Source organism: Sinohyriopsis cumingii, chromosome 9, assembly GCF_028554795.1.
Source record: "Sinohyriopsis cumingii isolate HCF-2022 chromosome 9, ASM2855479v2, whole genome shotgun sequence".
NCBI classification, from domain to species: domain Eukaryota; kingdom Metazoa; phylum Mollusca; class Bivalvia; order Unionida; family Unionidae; genus Sinohyriopsis; species Sinohyriopsis cumingii.
Genome location: NC_142969.1, coordinates 88,226,553 through 88,247,568, shown reverse-complemented (window position 1 = coordinate 88,247,568; position 21,016 = coordinate 88,226,553). Strand labels below are relative to the sequence as shown.

The window sequence follows — 21,016 nt, the reverse complement described above, 5'->3', positions numbered from 1 at the left end:
GCGCTATACGAAGTCTTCATTATTATTATTATTGTGAATTTAATAGGAAAATTAACTTTTGACCTTCATCCAGGTTGTGTTATTGTGTCTGGGCTTTTTATATATTGTGTTTACTTCAGAATGATTCATTCCATATCTTAACCTCAGTCTAGTGGAGTCAGTTGTGTTCAAATATATTTTGTGAAGATTTAATTTATTTATTTCAATTATTGACTGTAATTACAAAGTGCTCTTTGATTTTAGGACTAAATTACTATCTTGGAATTATTGTGAATTTAGTCAAGGATATTTTGGATTATATTGTTGTGTTACGTCGAGACTGTCAGCACATCCACACTATTCCAGATGTCTGGCACTTCAATGCATTCAGTATCGAATTTCTTTTGGAATACTACTGGAATTCATTTGAAGTACTTGATACCCATTGGACTTAAGTTAGAATTGTTTTGGACTATTTGGGATGTAATTCAGACTAGAATAAGTTCCTGTTAAATTTTCACTTTGTTTTCTAGGGAAATAATTATCTGTTGCATTTTATGAAAAACTTTTTGGTTTTTACTATATTCTGATACTTAGTTTAAGACCATAGAGTCATACAATCAGTCAGTGCTGTGTTTGGGGGTTTGGGGTGTAAAAGAGATGTACAATACTGGTATAATGTAGTGCCCTTTTCATTTGCATAGAACCTAGCACTTGTATACTTTTTATAATTATGAATTTATGTTTAAAAACTGCAGCTAGATTGCACTAGTTGCAAATTGTCATCTTGGTTCTTTAATTAAATTGGAAATAAAATAAAGGATACTGGGTTTCTCTTAAACAGGTTTAATATATTGTTGCCAGGGGGAGGAGGGTCAGATCCCTTGCAAAGTTGTGATCATAACAGTTTATGGCCATGACATTAATTCTGAGTTGTTTTTGCATGATTTTGTAACTGGCAATATTCCGTGCCCAAAGTTTAAGCATGTCAGTGCAGATTAACAGTACATGCATACAAGTTTTGTTGTTATCTATCTGTTTATAACAGCTTGAACTCACTAGAAAACACTGTGGCATGCAGTTATATAAATATATATTACAGTGTGAACTGTGTTTGTAGCCATTAATCGAAGAACTTCAGGTACCATGTCGGAACACTGCATTGCAAGTTTTTGAGATTTTACTTTTCACACAAGATTTATTTAGGATTCATGTAGAGCTTTAAGGAAGAAAAGAAAACTGATAGCACAATGACTAGGCTCCCTCTAAATCAAGATTGTGCCCATCTTGTAAACTACCTGTCTGATCTGTTCACGAATGGTGCTGTATAATTTGCCTGAAAGAATCCTTGATCCATTTGTCGAAATTGTGTATTTGCACAAAAACTTCAAAGTACAGGTATAGTAGTAACATTTTCCCAGCTATGAAAGTTTTGCCAGGCTAGAAAATTCTTTACACTTCCAGCTGAAAGTGCGCTCCCCCCCCCCCCCCCAAGGAATTCGCTAGGTTATTATCCCCCTGCCAATTACACCATTAGAACATTTAAAAAGCAAAACTAAATTTATAAAAACAGATACTAACTTAGTTTAAAATTTTTATAAGAACAAGTCTCTGCCCCCTCCATGAATATATTTTGTTTTTAAAACCAATAATATTATAATAAATATTTATGTTACACATTTCCATATTAACAAATATATATATATATATATATATATATATATATATATATATATATATATATATATATATATATATATATATATATATATATATGTCCATTCCTCATCGTGGGGGTTATATGTTTTTCTTATTTTGTTAAGATTCATTCTCCTACCGCTCTTAGAAAGGAATGACCTGCGTGTGTTTTCCGATGTCACGTAAGACCTTCAAAGCAGATGCCTCTTAGTTTCCCACTAAACATTGTCAATTGTGCACTAAGTGACGGCGGTATGTCCGTGGAAAAAATCAAAGGCATATTGACAATGATGACGCCTTATTCGTGTTAATGACTAGCGCTACAATAAGAAGCGCTCGTGATGAGTGGCAATCTAATACAAATAGTACGTGACCACCGTCGACACACAGGATGTTGACCCCTTAAATTTGTCAGTTATCGGATACCAAACGCAGAAGCCGTTGTCGGGTCCAGTGCGTAGTACATTCATCCTCTTTTGGTTTGGCGCCTGCCGTGGATTTATTGTATCCCACACATTTAATTTAGTCAGTACTGTGTTTTTATTTACAGGAATGACACACTTCTGTGGGTACATAGTATATGACAATTTCACGTCCATCAGATGAAATTCAGGAATAAGTATCCGGTCACTCTCGCTGGGATACAAAAACAAAATCTTTAGAAACTTGATATATTATCCTCTGCAACAACAACGACACGATCATCGTCCCGGGCGCTAGTTTTTATTTTATCAGCCGCAATAGGAATCATGGTAACATAACAAGGACAACGGTTTCAACCCGTGTAATTGGACCATACTGGTATGTAATGGAAACAGTGATCAGTATGTCGATCACATTAGCTGTGGTGTGTGTTTGTCACTGTAAACACGGTAATGTGTAAGGGCTGCAATGCCAACGATCAAGCTTCCGGATTTCCAACTACTCTTACCATATATAGCTTCCACAGTTAGCAACTCCGTTATGCATGCTTACATTAGATAAACAAAGTCAAGTGGAAGCAAACAGAAATATACAAGGAGTCATATGTGCGGTCTGGACGAGCTGGATTGGAGTATTGGTGCAGCTCACACAACGTACATGACATCAACAAGGAGTATAAACCATTGGTGAGAGAGCATGTATCAACTAGAGAGGCGTACCGCCCCCCCCCCCATTCAAAACCACGCAAAAGAGCTCATCGAATATGTTTACCCCTCATACACGCAAAACCATTCCGACACACGCACATTAAACGATATTTCTCTGTCTGCCACTAGTTTAAATTCTTCCAGATTTTCAGCTACACATGTATGATCATGGTGAGGAAAGATTTATCATCAAGATACATCAGGATAATGTTCTTACACTATTGACCTTCTTCAGAATTGATCGATTATTGTCTGTCTCATGTCAACGTTTAACGTTGTTGTTGTGGAAAATGTCAAACGTTTACTGAGCAGTGATATCGATATTTTGAAGGAAACATCTTATACTGTCAAAGCTTGAACAAGGAGAGATAGAGAGAGAAGGGGGGGGGAGAGAGAGAGATTGAGAGAGAGATTTCTTAATACGTATCTTTTCTATACAACAAAAGCTTTCTGCAACGTGTATAATGAGTCGAATAGACAGTTCAGTTGTCGACGTGATGTTGTCTTTAAGATGGGGACACAGGAGACCGCAAAGAAATGCATTTGGAAGGATAAGCGCTTACTCTTGTACGTATCACTAAGGTTCACGGAGATGGAATGCGATCGCGTTTCAAATTGGACTTTTAAGGTCTGGCTGTACATATTCTGACGGCATTTAAATATCCATCCATCTGTCTGGTAAACAGTGCATATTTGTAAGATCCAATCTTGTAATATATTTTGATTGTAGAATATATTGTATCATGAAAGCACGTTTTAGTTTTGAACGTATATCCGTATTTAGCCACGTGAGGTATAAACAGAATTACAAATAAACATTATAAATGCACAAAAATAAATTTTGCGACAAATCTAGACTAATCATCTATCCTATATTCTCTAAAAAATATATGCAATAAGGTTTGTATCAATGTTGTCTATTCTGTGGTTCCATGGCATCTTTGAGAGTGGTAGAGCATGGTCATTGTGTTATTGAACTAGATGAAATGGCTTTCTGACACAATGTTGCAACCGTTAATCACTGATTGCAATTAAATCACTGATATAAGAGAGATGATAAAATTGTTTATAACATACAATATTTGCAGGAGGAATATGATGTACAAACCGTTGCTGCCAAAATGAGTGAATACATCTCGCTACCCCAGCATTTGGAAATCAACATGCTTAAATGTGTTACTGTTAAAGTATTGATTGGGATACAGCACTAAACATACAACTCTCTCCAATGAATGTCACTCTCTACAGTATTTGACTAATACGGTAGAAAAGTGGACATTTACATTTTAAATGACTCACAAGCTCCTAGTCGGCAATGTAGACAGCGTAAAAACATGAACAACTTAAATTAAAAGGTATAACAATTTAATATATGTAGTAATAATAAATAAACAAATCAAACAATTTATGGATATAAATCTTACAATTACAATCCTCTCGTAAATGAACACATTAACTTGGCCTGTTACAAATCCATCTTACGAGAATTTATATCCTAATATGAAAGAGTCTCCTTTCAGTGAGAACTCTTCCTTGTACTCATCTGTGTCAATTCTCCTGTCTCACTTCTCCTTCCCTCCTTCTTCTTTCAGTCCCTTTCCTGCTACTATTCTCTTTCATCCTGCATCCTTCCTTTGCCACACTTGTACTCCGCAACACCTTGTACTATTCTCGTACTTCTCCATCCCTCCTTAAGGATTTAGTGCCGTCGCTACATGCATCCAGGGAGCTTCCTCTGGAAAATATAAAGGACGTACATCTGGTTCTCTATATACTCATCTCGAAATCTTCAACTTTATCGCGGACTTCTCATTAGACAAATGGCGAACACTTTAGCAGGTCTTCTCACACTCTAACGTTCTCATTCCATATAAACTATGCCCTATATACGAATAATATTACTTAACGAAGTCGCGTAACACAGGCACTCACATATCTAAATAGTAAACTCCTACACAGCAATCTACCGTTGTTGCGGTAATCGTTCACATTGTAAGTGTCCTACGAATAATAGAATGATACAAATAAATACATACATATGCATACATATTCACTGTCCATTTTACATACATCTTATTCTACATGCTGGACAATGCAAATACCATTCTAATAATTTCATATTTACACAAATCAATGCAAATATTCAGATGAGATATTTCTTACCTGTAGAAGCTTCTTATTTATTTTCCAATTCAGTTCCTCTTTGACTTTTTTTTGAGGCACTCGCTCGGAGTAGTCATTTCCCAAGATACTTTTATAATTCTTATATCCTCCGCTCCTCTCAAAAGGTGAGGAACCACTGATTAATTTCACCAAGGTACTGGCTAGCTGTTTCATTGTCCCATTGTCTGTCTGAGACATTAACTCCCTTACTGGTAGGTTTTTAAATTTCTTTAATTCCGATCGGCGGGTACGTATACCTTGAAGTTCATGGCTTGCCATATACCCCATCCCACAGTAATCTGTGAACACATAAATCTTTCATTCGCAACGACACAAGGAGTTGAATCCCTTTGAAGCGACTAGCGGTCTCCCGTCTAATTACTGAATAAACACGTTGCCGGTATCTGCTGTGGTTCTTCCAAAGCATCTCAGACAATTATAACAATGACTTAAACCCGAGTACATTGACAATGTGATCTTTCATCTGATTGGATAGACTTGTTACTACTCTGGAGATTATTTTTCTTCTCCGAGTTCAACCAGACTTTCCACTGAGGCTTATATCAAGATCTCGAAGGAGTTAAATACTAAGCAAGATGCACAATTACTAATGGGGCGATATTGGATCTGATTGACTGAGCTTGCTAGGACCTACCAGTCTTGATAGTTTTGATCTGAGTGTGATCAAACCTTGGATATATGCTTGTGACATCGCGATTTGAGCAGAACTTGATAATGAGCGAGATACAGGTATTTCAATAACGAAATATGATATCTCTTCCTCTGATCATGTCCCAGTTCTGGAGAACATATTTCTGATATATGTTTAATTAAACTTGTACCATAAGTTTACTTTATTTAAGAGCTCGTAATAGATCGATAGTGAGACAAATCTAGGCATGAAGATGAGGTGAAGAACACTTTGATTGGTTGATCTTTGTACAGCGCTGGTGGTCATAATTGTTTTCCGATTTTGATCAAACTTGAAATCAAAGCTTGAATCACCAAGAACTCAAGCACGTTTCCAAAATGTTCAATAAATTCTAATGAGGTGATTATGAGCTGATTAAGTTTGTTTGATCACTTATGTGTTGTCTAGCTGGAGGTTTTAATTAAAAGTGGTAAATACTTTTATTTAATCGATGAGCGAGATTTAAAATATCAACAACTTGATCTTACAACTTGTTAAACTGAATCACTTTGCACACAAGAAACGACATGTCTGACCGGTTTTGTTATTCAGAATTATTTACCTGGCTAATATTATTGAGATGTTAGACAATTTTATTATGAGTGAGACCTATACATATTAATGAGGTAATTTATTTACTACCTGCCTGAGCTAATTGCAATTCTAAAGACAATGTTCAAAATAAGATTTTGATTAACTTGGCAATTAAGCTTATATGTCAATACCTCCTGTAGGTACAAATATGAGCGAGATCGACACATATTAATGACATGATATCCCGCGCGACCGATTGGAATAGCTTACCAATATTCTATGGACTCTAGTTTCAATTTGCTTTTGATGAAATCTGTTAAGAAGTTTTACATCATGAAGATGTTGGAAGAGTTTGATCATGATATTTTTTCTGACTGACCAAGCTTGTTACCTCTCTCTAGACCAAGTTCTGTCCGATTTTGCCGAAACTGAGTAAATAAGTGTACAACATCGTGGTTTTGAGACAGGTTCTGTAATAAGAGATTGCTGGACATATTACTTACTTGATCTGGTATCTGAATTTCTGATCTTGCTACCTCTCAATCTTCGTAAACCAATTTTCCGATATATTAACCATATCTACACCTCGGTGGATCGAGCATATATTTGAGTGCTATGTTCTAGCAACATATATTGGACTGTATGAGTTGTCTCCCTTAGTGTGTAATGTCAACTAATCAATAGCGTGTAGATGCGGTGCATTGCACATCGGTCGATTGACTTTGCATGTTTAATATCGAAATTATTACTACGAACCAGAAAGAAGCCATTACATGCGTATTTAAGTGAAAGATATTTGTACCATCACGGACCGGCTGTGAAAAATTGTTTATTTATGAGTCTATTCAAGATGTGTGCTCCAGTTGTTTCGATAATGTTGGAAAAGAGTTCGAATTTGAGCAAGTTAATTGTGATTGGATGCGGTAGCTTGCAATGACCCGAAGCACACAAATCTCTGCTCGATGAGTCAAGTTGTAGATAGGGTTAACGTATGGAAACTTTGGCTAGTAAAGTTTACAAACTCTTCAAAGACTATATTTCGCATTCGATTTCGATAAAACAGTACAAGTGCTTTTTATGACTAGGACCTTGGTAGAGTTCAGCCATAACTGAGATCCATGCATGTTAAGCCTTATTCATTTTAATAGTTACATCATTCACAGTAATATGCAAACCACTGTACTTTGGAAGCACTGCATGATATATTTTGTGTGATATCGAGAAATTAATATTTATATTTTTCATGTATATTATTTTTCAACACAGCTAAATTTGACCATAGTTTGGTCCCATTTGTACTGGAGAACAAATATGCATTGTTTATGGATACTGACACACAAGCTCTGATATTAAACTCGTACAAAAGTAAAACAAATTTTAAGAAAATATATCTATGTGAAAATTATAAAAGATATGTTTCACGAGGGTGCGACTCTATCAAATATCTAACTGGATGTATATTACGCGTGGATGGTTTTGAATAAGACCGAATTTTATTTCTTATACCTCTCCAAACTTCCGGATTCCGTCGTCCGCCCTTTACGACGGTCCTGGTCGTATCCAAATAAAAGAGGGTAAATATCAACAAGGCTTCCTGTTAAATTTTATTTTAAGTGTTGTTGCATATTTAAAAGAGAAGGTTAATACACTCAAGTCTGGCTGGTCTGCAATCTTATTATTGTATCTACAAATAAACAAAATCACAAATGTTTTCAATTTCTTGTTTGTCACTCTTGATATGCCTTTCTAATGAATGTAGTTATTTAGCTTGGCGTAACATCGGTCTCTGAAGTGGTGTTCATTGTGAAAAGTAAGAAATTGTCAAATTGGACATAGTCAAAATCAGATAACTTTGTTATTACAAAACCAAATGAATTAAACTGACAAACTAATTCACCTAATTCTAGAAAGTACAACGTGTCTTTCAGGAAAAATAAATTAATAAAGGGACACGCAGTAGCTCATTTGGTAAATCTGTAATCCAAGGGTCATATCGGCCTAGACCAGACTGTGTCGACTCCATTGGTGTGTCCATGAGAAAAGTACTTACCCGTCTGTCTTCCATGCCATGTTGTAGCCACTAATGTGTTAAACTGCCGATAATAACCAACAAGCCAACTATTCATTAAGAAATCATTTTTTTTTAAATTAATAGATGTTACTAATAATACAGATTTTGAATAAAAAAATAAATGTATATCTTAACATGGAACACCCTTTATTGATGACTGGATATAACATTGGCTACCATTGCTAACAGACTGTTAAGCTATTTTAATAGTGTGATATATCTTTGGACATCCCCATTGATTTCGCCATTGTGCAACTACTGCCTTTTGCTGAGGTAAAATGTAAGTCATTTTGAACGCAGTAAGGATAATTTTTTTTTCAGTTGGAAATGTAATCTGAAGTACAGTACACTTTCTACGCTTGTTTCAAGTTTGGTCATGTCATTTGGATTTGCAAAACTAAGAAAGTACATTCTGAGGAAATTCAAGATGCATAAGTTTAAGTATATGTATTGACATTCTTATTAATATCTATAGGATACATATAATTATGCTGTGTCCCTTGCATACTCACTGTTGGGGGGACCCAGCTATGACATTCCTCGCTTCTCTCTCAGATTCATATTGGATGTGCTTTTATAGATGTATTTCTGATTTTTAATAATTTAAATAGTAGGTGTAAGATACTCATTGTCAGCGTGACGTTTGATGAGGAGGGAAACCTTTAATATAATTGATGATGATATCTTCAATTAATTAGAAGCCTCACAAAATAACATTTTGAAACCTGTTTTAAAATTTCGGGTAATGAAGCTGCAGATAGCAGAGTCTAGTCTCAGATCAAAAATAAACTGACACTATTTTTTCTTTTGTGCGGTGGAAACATATTGTAAGGGGTGTCAACGGAAGCAGATTTTAAAGGGCTTTCTATATCGTTTATTTATTTCTAATAGTATTAAAAATATAGTCAAAAACCGAAAATCCGACAGTACGATCTGATCTGATCCGACAAAGTTTCAAGATGTCTGTCATAATTAATTCGTCTATTGCATGGTTACTTGATATCAGAAATACATAATAAATTAACATGAGGCTAATACAAATAATTATATTCCCTGGATTTCCCTCAGCCCCTGTGTACCAATCACTAGATCGTTACTAACAAATTCACAGTTTGTTAAATTGTGTTAAAACCTTTCACAAGTTTATCTATTTTTAGTAACAGCAGCCATATTTGATGGCAGATTGGAATCATTTGCATAAACTTTAAAGCCTTTCATGTTAAACTGTTTACTGTAATAATTGGCCAAATTATGCGGAGTAGTTTTTCATAAGATGTAAGTTAAATGATACCCCATTTTCAGACATTTATTTCAACTTCGTGTAGTTTCTTACATATAAAATGTTGCCATATCTGATGTCATTTAAGCCCAGTTTGCACAAACTTTAAAGTCCTTTAACTTTAAACGTTAACGGTTGTTGAGTTCCACGCAGTGGCGAAATACGGGTGAATGGAGCCCGGGACAACGGTCATAGCCCAAAAGGGTTCTGGCGCCCCAAAACCTCTGACACCCTTGGTTTTCTGCCCTAAGATATATGGAGTCCTATCCGTCATCCCTCCCCACCCACCCAAGGTAGCACGCTAATGGTTTCACATCAAGAATCATAAATATATTCCGCATTATCGGTCCAATTACAACTTGAATAGCTTTGCACACTCAGTAATTGTATATATGTGACTTCAGCTTCTGTCTCCACTTTATCTTCACCAAGACTGCTGTAGTTTTGCACATTTATAATTTACAAGTGGGTACAGCTCCTGTCGGCGTTTTATCTGCATTAGTAACGAAACATCGTAAGATGACAGAAACATATATACCAGTTTTATCATTCAGTTACATTTTTGACCAATCATATCCGTTCATTTTATACTGTTCAAGCTGACCGACACCCCTTTGGCGGTTATTTTTGACTAATAGTTATGGTTATAAATGTATACATTCCGCTGAGTTAATGGAATTGAATAATCTGTAAGTAATGGACTCTTCTAATATTATTTTTATGGATAATCCACAGTCCATGTTTACTGATTTCAATATGAATGCAATATAGCCCCTTACTAATCTTTAAATCGTCTACTTTACTGAGTTAATTAGATTTGTTAAAACCTTTTTCTGATCTTTCAATCACCAACCAAGTTATTTTGAATAACGTCAGTTGAGATTGCACAAATGGTTAAACAGCTTAATCTTATTAGCAATGCCTTTGTCCATACAATCATTCCATTTACTACCTTCAGTGTAAGTGCGTATAGCATATGTTGCTTTAATTTAATGTGTCTATGTATGTGTGTGTATATGTATAATTCATAATTACAAGTGAGTGTGTCAAACACTGTAGTGTTTTATTTGTATATACACGCTGCAATTATAGTTTTAATATTCGACTTTCCGTTACTAAAAGTATGATTGGCTGATTTGGAATCAAATGTATTATTCTCAGGAAATAGTAGTAGTAGTGATACTAGTAGTAGTAGTAGTTGTAGTGGTAGTGGTAGTAACATTATGTGTATTACCAAAAATAGCGAGTTTTGAGTTTCTAATTGCAAAATATGATTGATGGAGTCCCTCAACGATTGGTCCTAGGACCATTCTTGATTTTAGTACATATAAATTATAATGCAAACAAAGTAAATCAATTAGACTTTTCGCTGACGATACTACGCTATATATAATCGTTGAAAATCTAAAAATGGTAGCTCAAATTCTAAATTTGGATATTCACAAAATACGAATGGTCCCGTATGTGACCACTGACCTTTAACCAAGATAAAACAGAGTCGACGCTTACAAGAAGATAACATATCCAAAAAAGTATTATGTACTACAGATAGCTAGCAAAGATGTAAAATAAACGTTTAAACTTTTGAACATAAACATTTAAGTTGTATATTGGCTAATGTCTCCGCCTGGCATACCGGATTTAGGAAGCAAATATATTAGATACGTATTTGAACATACACAATAACGTAGCATATCATGCTGCAGATGGTTAGCAAAAATATTAATTAAGTGAGTATATCGCCTAATGTCGCCACTTGGCATACTGCAGATGGCTGGCAAAGATAAAAAACATAATTGTTTTGAACTGAAGCATTTAGGTAGTACATTGTCTAGTGTCGCAATTTCGCACGCACATGCTAAATCATTGTGTAAAAAGGACTATGATGAAGTTCATGCTTTGGAGAAATTGAAACAGATTCAATCGTTTGTCCTCTTAAAGAATATAACGCCCCTTGTTTAACTATTCTGATTATATCTGGGATTAGTGTACCATGTAAGAAAAAGGATCACTGTAAATAAATACAATTTAAAAAAAAATTGCAAGTTATAAGAATAGTTACTGAGAGTAGGACATGGACACTACTATACTGGACATGGTGTGGAACAGCCTGAGTTTTAACGTTATATGCATAAATATTAATCCATCTAAAAATGTACGCCAATGAGAACCAACTGTTGTGGTTTATAGAACGATTTATTCTTAAATAATTTTTCCAACCGTAGGTGGGGTAGTTCAGGTGACCGAGCGTCGGAAAATTCACTTAGCTCCCACTTTCTCAGCACGATATTTTCAAAAGTGTTTTTAGCCTCTGTAAAATCAGCAAAAAAAGTATATACCTTCCAGCGGTAAGCACTGTACATCCGGGCATACCGCATCGTCTGAACATCATTTTACCGCTCTATGGACAGCGCGTTATTTACACTACTTTAGGGGTTTTAGAATTAACACAGCGTTATTCGGCAATTAGGCATGTTGAGATTTGTATTATGCAGACCACATATACGAGTATAAAGCCCAACATATATAATATTCTTGTTATTAATTAATACATATATGCGAGCCCGCTCCTAGGGGCAATGGGTTGACTTAACCTCTAAACCTGTTTCGGTCTACATCCGTAAAACGTAATAGCTAAATACTACATGCTTACGCTCACCACCCCTACCCCTATTATGCGGGTACCCTAGTTATATAACCTAGAACTGATTACATATCTATTTATGTGTCACTGATCTAACCACATCAAGTCAGTGTACAAATATTGATTGTCAGGATTTCTTCGTAATATAGAAGAGATTTTCTTTTTATCTATCTCTTTATATATGTTAGTGAGTTAACCACTTCAAGTCAGTACACAAATACTGATTGTCATTAATCCTTTGTAATATAATACTTTCTCTTTCAGCTGAATCTCCCCAGACATTGCATTGTTTCAAAATAGTATGATCCGGTAGAGTAAATATTCTTTAAACAAACAAGATCAAGACTTATTTAGATCTTATTCGCAACTGTCCCCAAGTTGTTCTTAAAAGTCTTCAGAGTGTATAAATCCCGCTTGAGCATTATTAAGTAATTAATGTCAATTTTGTAAACACAGGGTGATACGATTCATCTTTTGGGATAGCCATTACCAAGATTTAAGTACTTTGTGACCTTCAATAATCACAGCAGAACCTATACTTTGTAATTAATTGTAACTGATAAGAGCACATATATTACTATAGTGTAATTACACATAGGTACCAATATTTATTCAAATGTCACTTAAACATGCAATTTGTTTTGTTGGTTTATAAGACTTTAACCGGAATATGAAACAAACTTTATATATGTTGATGAGAGAACAAACATAAGTGTCCTCCTAGTTCGCACCATATTTTTCACCTATCCAAACGATAGTGGTCACCGATGTTATGAATGAGTAACTTTTCAACTATACGTTTATGGGGACTTTGTCAATTTTCGGTTAAGTTTTGATTTTTTTAAATAAATTGGTTGCTTTAGTTAACTATTTGGACTTACCTGTACATATAACAATGTAATCGATGTACTCCTGTCAGAATCAATTAAAATGTATAGTTTCTGATGTGCTTGATGGAAGTCACATGGCCAAAATACATGGCGTAATGATCAAGATTAACACATAAACCTTAACAAACAATCAAACCAAACCTTTGCAAGTTTTAAAAGTGACGCATCATTCGGAATGTATCGTTACCAACAAAAAGTCTCCTTAACACAATGTTGTAATGCTTTGTCTAATAGGCTCTTAACATAGGTTGACAGGGAATTTCAAAAAGAAAGCAAACGTGACATTTTATCGGTGTCTGTCAGATCTCCATGTAGGACTGAGAAGATTTGATTTTAATTAGATATAACAAAAAATATCGCATAATAAAATTTGACAGTAATGTACACTTGTTCAAAAAAACAGTGATATTTTTGTTGTGCACAATGTGATTTTGTTTGGAAGCAAAATTTAGAAATTGTTAATAAGCTTATCATAATTGTTACTTCCTCTTTGGAAAATAACGAACATGTGTAATTCCGAAACTCGGGTAATGAGTTTTGATCCAGTCCATACAAATTTCCAAAAATGTCCAGTAGCTGGAGAGCCAAAAAATAAATTCTTAACATTTTCTATAGCCTCCCTTTCAAACGGTGGCTTTTATTGTGATCACCTAAGTGTTTGTTATGTTTTTGTTAATTTCATTAACCGATTCGTGGGAATATTTATATGAATAAATACAACATTAATGCTAATAAGTTTGTTAAATTTGTGTAAAAATTAGCCATAACAAAAGGAATAGTCAATTTGTCTGCATCAACAGCACGTTCTATCTGACTGGACCAAATTTCACGTGTACAATTTGTATTTTTAGTTCTTATCATGTCTTTATAAACTCTTTTTTTAACATACCCTATGACGTGATGTGATGTCGTAATGTAATCGAATATATTTCCACGTTCAAAATAAACCTCATTACATTCCCTTTCTTTTCGCTATATCTTTGAGAAAAGAGCAATGTATTTTATGAAAACATTTGCTTTTTTACTGTATCAAATCTTAATTGAGATCATTGTGCATAACACATATTGAATAAGTCGAACGACCTTTATTTTCAATCTTGTATATGATTTGAAATTTTATATACAGACTGAATTCAAAATATCTTGACAATAATTCTTAAACAGTTGATATTTCATTTTTCCATAGTGATAAATAAAAAATAACATCACATCTTTGTTAATGGGTTTTAAATTCTCGTTTAGTTTAATTGTACATAATTTAAATAACGTTGTACCGTCAAAATTACCAAAATATTTTTCAATAAACTAATTTCTGCCATATAAGTGTACCATCTTCATTTGTACTAAAAGACTTCACACGCGTGAAAATATTATAGAATACAAAAATGAGTGCATGTAAATGATATTTGATCACCCTTCCTTCAAAAAAGCTAAAATAGTCTCTTTTAATCCTCTCAGTTCTTCCGCCCGAATAAAATGGACGAAGCTTTTTTATTCAGTTCATTTGCTTTATGGGGTGGACGCTTTGGTAGATGAAGAAACACCGAATGAATTTAAGCAAAACCAATGATTTTATAAAAACAATAACTCTTCCACCAGCTGTGCAGGCAACCTATTTCCACCAAAGATCAAATTTCGATATAGCTCAACACAAAGACAACCTTCAGTAATCTAAAACTGCACAATGACCAATTAATATCAAATTTTGGACCTATTTTTTCGTTTCAAATATTTTAATTTTTAAATCTAAATAAGGACGCGATACCAGCAAAATCATTAAAAATCCGCATGGTTGTCTTGAAGGACAACAGAAAATAATCTCAAAATATAAAAGCATACTTCCCTAATTTTAATTTGTTGTCGTGATGGAAAATGCATGTATTGCTTGTATTCTTTGTGAGGCCCATTGCGAAAAGCTCACTTCCTGGTATAAATAAGTAAGGTGCAAAAGGAACTCCCTGGTTCAAACTCTCTCGCAATTAACAGTTGGAGATAAGTCTTCATTGTTAATGATAATATTTGTATGTATCTCAAAATACTTTGAAAAAGTGAAAAAAGGAGTATATAATATTACAAACTGATAGATTATATATATATATATATATATATATATATATATATATATATATATATATATATATATATATATATATATATAAGGCATTTTATACATCTAAAAAAGTGATATTGAACAAAAGTAAAAACTTTGTCATAGTGTTTAGAAAAAAATGTGTAGACCAGATTTACCAGATTCATGATTTTGTCGAAGACAGTGCATTTGCATTTCTCTAATAAATCTCCTGTTCATAAAATTATTCGGTCTGTGGCTAATAATAGAGGAGCATCAGTCGAAGTAGCAACCAATCAACAGGATTAGCCATGAGACTTGTCTCCAAATACATTTTTGATAAAAATACAAATCTCATGTCTATCTTCTTTTGGAGTTCATGTAATGATTATTCCTCAATGACATTCTGAAGAATGTTTCATATCGCATCCAGCGTTTAAAGACATAAAAAGAAAATTGAGCATCAAATTGATTCGATTTGGGATTAATTTCATTTGTTCATGTTTTTCAGCATTTGTTTCTAAATCTGTGTTTTAAAAAGCGGTTATGAGTTGCAAATTAATTTTGCATTTGATTTGTATATTTTTTAACCTCTTTTGTTCATTAAATATATCGTTCTAATCTGTTCAAAACTTATAAGTCCTGTGCAGACTGTGTTCTTGACCCAAACGTATATTTAAAAAGCGATACACTTACCAAGCTTATCATATTGCATAATACTAAAGCTGGGGTCATGGAGCTAGCCTTATAATTACTCTATAAAAGGGGCGTGTTAGAAAACAGCGTTCGCCATTTTTTGTATTGTTTTCTAAGTGCTCATTCCAGGAGGCAAATTCCTTTGTGTTATATTATATATTGTCGAGCAAACAACTGGTCTATAAGATCACACTGTTTTATACGGTTCGAGTCTGTGTTTTGGAAACATGTTTTGTTCTTAAAACAACAGACTATTATTTTAAGAATAAACAGCTCACCTTTTTTGTAAGGGAGTGTCATGAAAATCTGCAAATGAATGAATAACAAATGCATTTAAGACAGTCATGATATCAGGATTGTAGTACTTGTAGTAGGTTATATTGGTCAGTAAAACGTTGATATCACTGTTTGTTTGTTGGTGGGTGTTGGGTCTGCGTTTCAGCGAAATTATCTGGCCATATCGCCACATTTGTTTCATATCATCGCAATCATAGCAAAAATGTTGATACTAGATGTAATGCCAAGACCAAGGTTACACGGCTTGCGGAAATTCCATTGTTTTCTTCAATAAAGTTATAATTAGGCCGGTGATTGCTAGCAGAGACACTTATGGATGATTTGAATGTACCTGAGTACGTAACACTCCTTTTTGTGAGGTATTCATTACTATCCTACTGTCTATACAGATGAAATACTTAATATTGCCGCGTTTAGGTGGCAAAAAAGAAAAAAAAAATATATGTAACTTCAACATATTGAAATATAAGTCATGAAAAATGGCTTATATATGTATACCGTATTTTTACCAATACTGATCAGGTCCAAAAAAATGATGAAAATTTCAACATTTTTAGCAGTACAGTAGATGCACATGCTAGATAATGGAATGTGAACTTGAAAAAGTAGAAGAAGGAAATACTGTGCCTAAAACAACGAAGAAACATAAAAGTTGAGTAAAATACCCACCCTGCAGCGTTCTTTAGAACCACAACCAGAGCCACACGATGAACCACCTGAAGGAACAACATGAAGTGGCCTTGCCACTCGCGATCACGTCTTATGAAACAAAGTGATAATATGATCGGAGAATCGCAGGTGATTCAAGGCAAATTTTGTCCCAATAACATCCTTGCTGAAGTTGATCAACTAGAAATTCTGATTGTTGGAAGACCAGTCAGTAATAATTCCCACGAAATTATTACTGAAGCAGCCGCTATTTGTAAGCGTTTATTTACCGGTGGCGTCATGGACAGTAGCGTCAATCGGGCGCTGATCTATGAAATTACTGACGATTACTACGGTGAGTGATCAATTAGAACGGCGATAACAAAATGATATAATAATGCACAACTCCCAACGTGGACCTGGAAACATCATGGTGATAAATTCACGATTAAGGTTTATAAAATGATCTACTGAGATGGATTCGGCAATATTATTCAAGATTTATTTAGAAGGATAGCCCCAGAAGCTATCCAGATTGCAAAACATTTAGGTATGAAAGCCATCGCAATTGTTCGTGATAAGGGTATTATCACTGTTGGTGATGTTGCTCGTAAAGCATATTCGGCCATCAGAGACAGACTCGCACGATTAGTAAGACGAAAACCACAGCCAGTAAAACTGCAGCACCTACGTAATGCCACCAAGTGTCAGCAAAATAATAAATCAATTAGCTGGTGGGCCATCTCTGACAAAACAAGCGGCCGAGGAGATGGAAGAAAAAAACATAACCGCAAAACTAACTGGTTTGATCCATCGTCGTTGGAGATCGACCACTTATCGATCAATTTTGGAACGTCGTTTAAGACAGCAGAGAATAAAGCAAAAATGTTCAAGCGTGTGTCTGATCCCGCATTTGACATGGATGTACCAGTACTCAAGGATGAGTATGTGCGTGATTATCAGTATTATTCTTATGAAGCACGAGAACCAGACCAACTTGGACGAATCGAATTACATGTCCAAGATACATAAAGCTATTTCTTGCCCGCCGAGACATTCCTTGAAGTTCACGGTAAACTTGGGAAAAATGATAATACCATATACGGTGCAAATGAGCGAGGTGTATTCATTAACAACGGTGTTATGGCGTTGTTTACCAATGCCAGATATATAATTGATGGTAGATAAATCGAAACATGTTTCGATATCGGTGATGCTGCAACGACAATTATCGGTCTTGCAAAATTCAACATATGTTCAGACAAAAACAATTCTAAAATAAACATTTTGCGATGTAACATGACATAATGGATGACAAAAACATTCTTGATATAAAAGAAGAATTATAATTAATACATAATAAGCCGAGTTGTTTCTTTTTAGATACTGTTCAACAAATCAGTTTCTTGCTCCACCCCTACAATAACTGATTGTATGGAATTCGCAGGCTCTTTGTATAATTATGGACTAAATATAGCCAAAGTTAATAGTTGCAAATGTATGAAAAGCACTCAACAAATGAGACTTTATGAGACTTTATGTCAGATATGACAATTTGGTGAATGGTATAAAACACATCAAATGCAGCCATAAAAGGTTCACAATCAGTTCAACTTCAAATTCCATCAACGTCAAGATCTCACAGACATTGTGTTTTATGTAAAAGACCATATGGTCATCAAAATCATCTTGTTAATGTCCCATTATGTACCATAACCCAGTCTTTCCATTTGGAAATCTCCCACTTTGCTGATGAATCCCATGCAATATATCACTGCAACACAAAGGTTTGAAAGCTTTTCAAGAACAGATATTAAATCTCGTTTCCAAAATGTGCGTGAGCTAATCAAAACAAAGTCATATCTTTACATTGATGTTCCTGCTTCCTTACCCGATGATGATTATTTCCACCTATTTTGGATAGAAAATGGATCTATTCCTGTAACCAAATACGGTTTAAATCGTGGTTCAAGACAACAACTTGCTGAATAAGCACAACTTTTACGTCAAGATGGATGCAGCCACTTGCAAACTGAATAAATTTCCCAGGATATAAGTTGATTACGTGCGTGATATCACTATGGGCATTTATCAAGCCAAACAGACTCCAAATTATAAAATGAACATCTCCCAGAGGAAGGGCAAAATGACGTTATGGCATGAATGGATTTTCCAGGTCTGTTACATTTACAAATCCAGTCTCGCCACTCCAAAAATAAAATATTTCGCTGTGGATCCAATACAAGCCGAAATATTATATGGACTCCATCAAAGGATGGTATTGGACCTGCAAGGTTGGTGCTCGGTTGCTGTGTATTGTGCCCATGTATATACAGTTTCCTTTGGTTTCATGGCTGCAAAATATGGGTAAATGATGAGTTGTCATCTTAAGGATGCATCATATATTACAGAATGTGAATATTACATCGAGTAATCAAATGAGGAGTTGTTTTTTCTACACTCTGTCCACTACCTTCATCAGTAGTCATCTGGCTCGTTTTATGTATATATGAAAATTATACTTTTGTGGAACATAAATTGTCCTCCATATCATGATGTTTCCATTATTATGGCATCGTATATGTATGATATTGAAGAAGAGAGAATGATAATACATAACAATTGCCATATTGAGGCCTTCCAGGGCCCTCATCACAGAAAATATTATAGTACCCCAACCTCAGCAACTAAATTTTGAATTTTAAAAAAAAAAAAATATCAGAGGCTAAAAAAGGCTGTAAAATATCAGTACTGCCACCATTCCAAATCAAAATATTCCTACATGCAGATCGAAATGGTCATATATCATTTATTAAATTTTATCATCAGCAAATAATTATACTTTTTCCGGTGCCCATATTGGGCTATTACCCCTAAGCACGTGCTTAATATCTTAATGTCTAATCTGGCAATGTACATACCACATTCAAATGAATACAAAAGGCATATTTTTAAGATATACTCATTAATAATTTGACTTTGTATGTCCATGTTGGCCTGAATGGTTTATTTTAATGCTTTGTATTCTCTCTGATTACTGTTCAGTCATTGCAAGTTCTATCTGGTCACCTCCCATTGAAAGCATGAGAGGTCCAAGGTTAAATACACGAAAAATGACAATTACAGTAACAATTGTTCATCTCATTTGTACAGGCGGCAGGAGTGTATCACTCCTGCGTCATATTGTGCGTGGATGAGTGGGGACGTTACAATCATCAGGATTTGCTATTTATTTATTTTGGCTAAATGCTACCGTTAGGTAATATGTGTTTAGTGCATTTCTGTTATCAGATGTGCATCGTCTAACTTGCATAAATTTTCAGTTTGAAACACCTCTGAGAACCTCCAGTGATACAGAAAGCCTTACGGCGAGATATTCGCAAGATTTTGCGTAGGAATACGGACGAAGATGTCGGTCAACATGTATAGTATACAGGACTTAACATATTTATTCACATAATGTGACTATCTTTGCTTTAATGGTATATATGAAAACATTTTCAAATAAAGTTATTTTATTGGTTAACATTTTTCTATACGTGTTTGAATGTATACATTGCCCCCATCGAGGGCCCCAGTTTTGAGTCATTACGAAGAATTGAATAGATGCCTACATGTGCATTTGGTGTTTATTAGAGAGAGATAGAGTATAATCATATACAGTTACTTTATACAATGCAAAAGAAGAAAAAAACTTACTTTGTCTCGTTTCTGATCTATGTGTGTGTGCAAACTTGCTCCCGACATTTTCTTGAAAGTTGCATTCGTTATATAAATCCCCGAATCTTGCACGATGTAAATCATCATCTTTGCAGACTCTAAGTGCTGGTAAATGACACTTACAGAACGATTAATAAAATGATTGTGTTTCCATTTGTTCATTATAGGCATATGTTCTTTATAAACGTGTTTATCCTCTCACTTCACAGACAACTGTATGCAGTCAGTGCAACGCAGTATTCCGCGCTGGTTTGAAAATAGACGCAAACGATCTAGAGCGTACAACACCTATAGTCTGTTTCTATCCTGTATCCTCCAATGTCATTTCTTCTAAAACATATTTCACATTTTTCAGAAGTTCATTAAAAGTGCTGAATAAATAGTGTTTTCTTTTTTATTATATATATATATATATATATATATATATATATATATATATATATATATATATATATATATATATATATATATATATATATATATATATATATATATCTTTATGGATGAA

General features: G+C 34.5%; 1 protein-coding gene and 1 long non-coding RNA gene across 2 annotated transcripts in view; both read right to left on the bottom strand.

The window, feature by feature from the left end:
• Positions 1–20,795, bottom strand: part of LOC149792186 (uncharacterized) — a 49,581-nt gene extending 28,786 nt beyond the window's left edge. The window contains exon 1 of the long non-coding RNA XR_016423506.1: positions 20,488–20,795. This is a non-coding gene — a long non-coding RNA (uncharacterized LOC149792186). The remainder of the gene's footprint in view (positions 1–20,487) is intronic.
• Positions 4,218–5,337, bottom strand: LOC149792187 (uncharacterized). Its single transcript, XM_089969368.1, has 2 exons — positions 4,971–5,337; positions 4,218–4,542 (listed from the first exon to the last, which is right to left on the bottom strand). The coding sequence occupies exons 1-2, from the start codon at positions 5,256–5,258 to the stop codon at positions 4,519–4,521; spliced, it is 312 nt and encodes a 103-aa protein (XP_089825494.1). The 5' UTR covers positions 5,259–5,337; the 3' UTR covers positions 4,218–4,518.
• Positions 20,796–21,016: the final 221 nt, after the last annotated feature.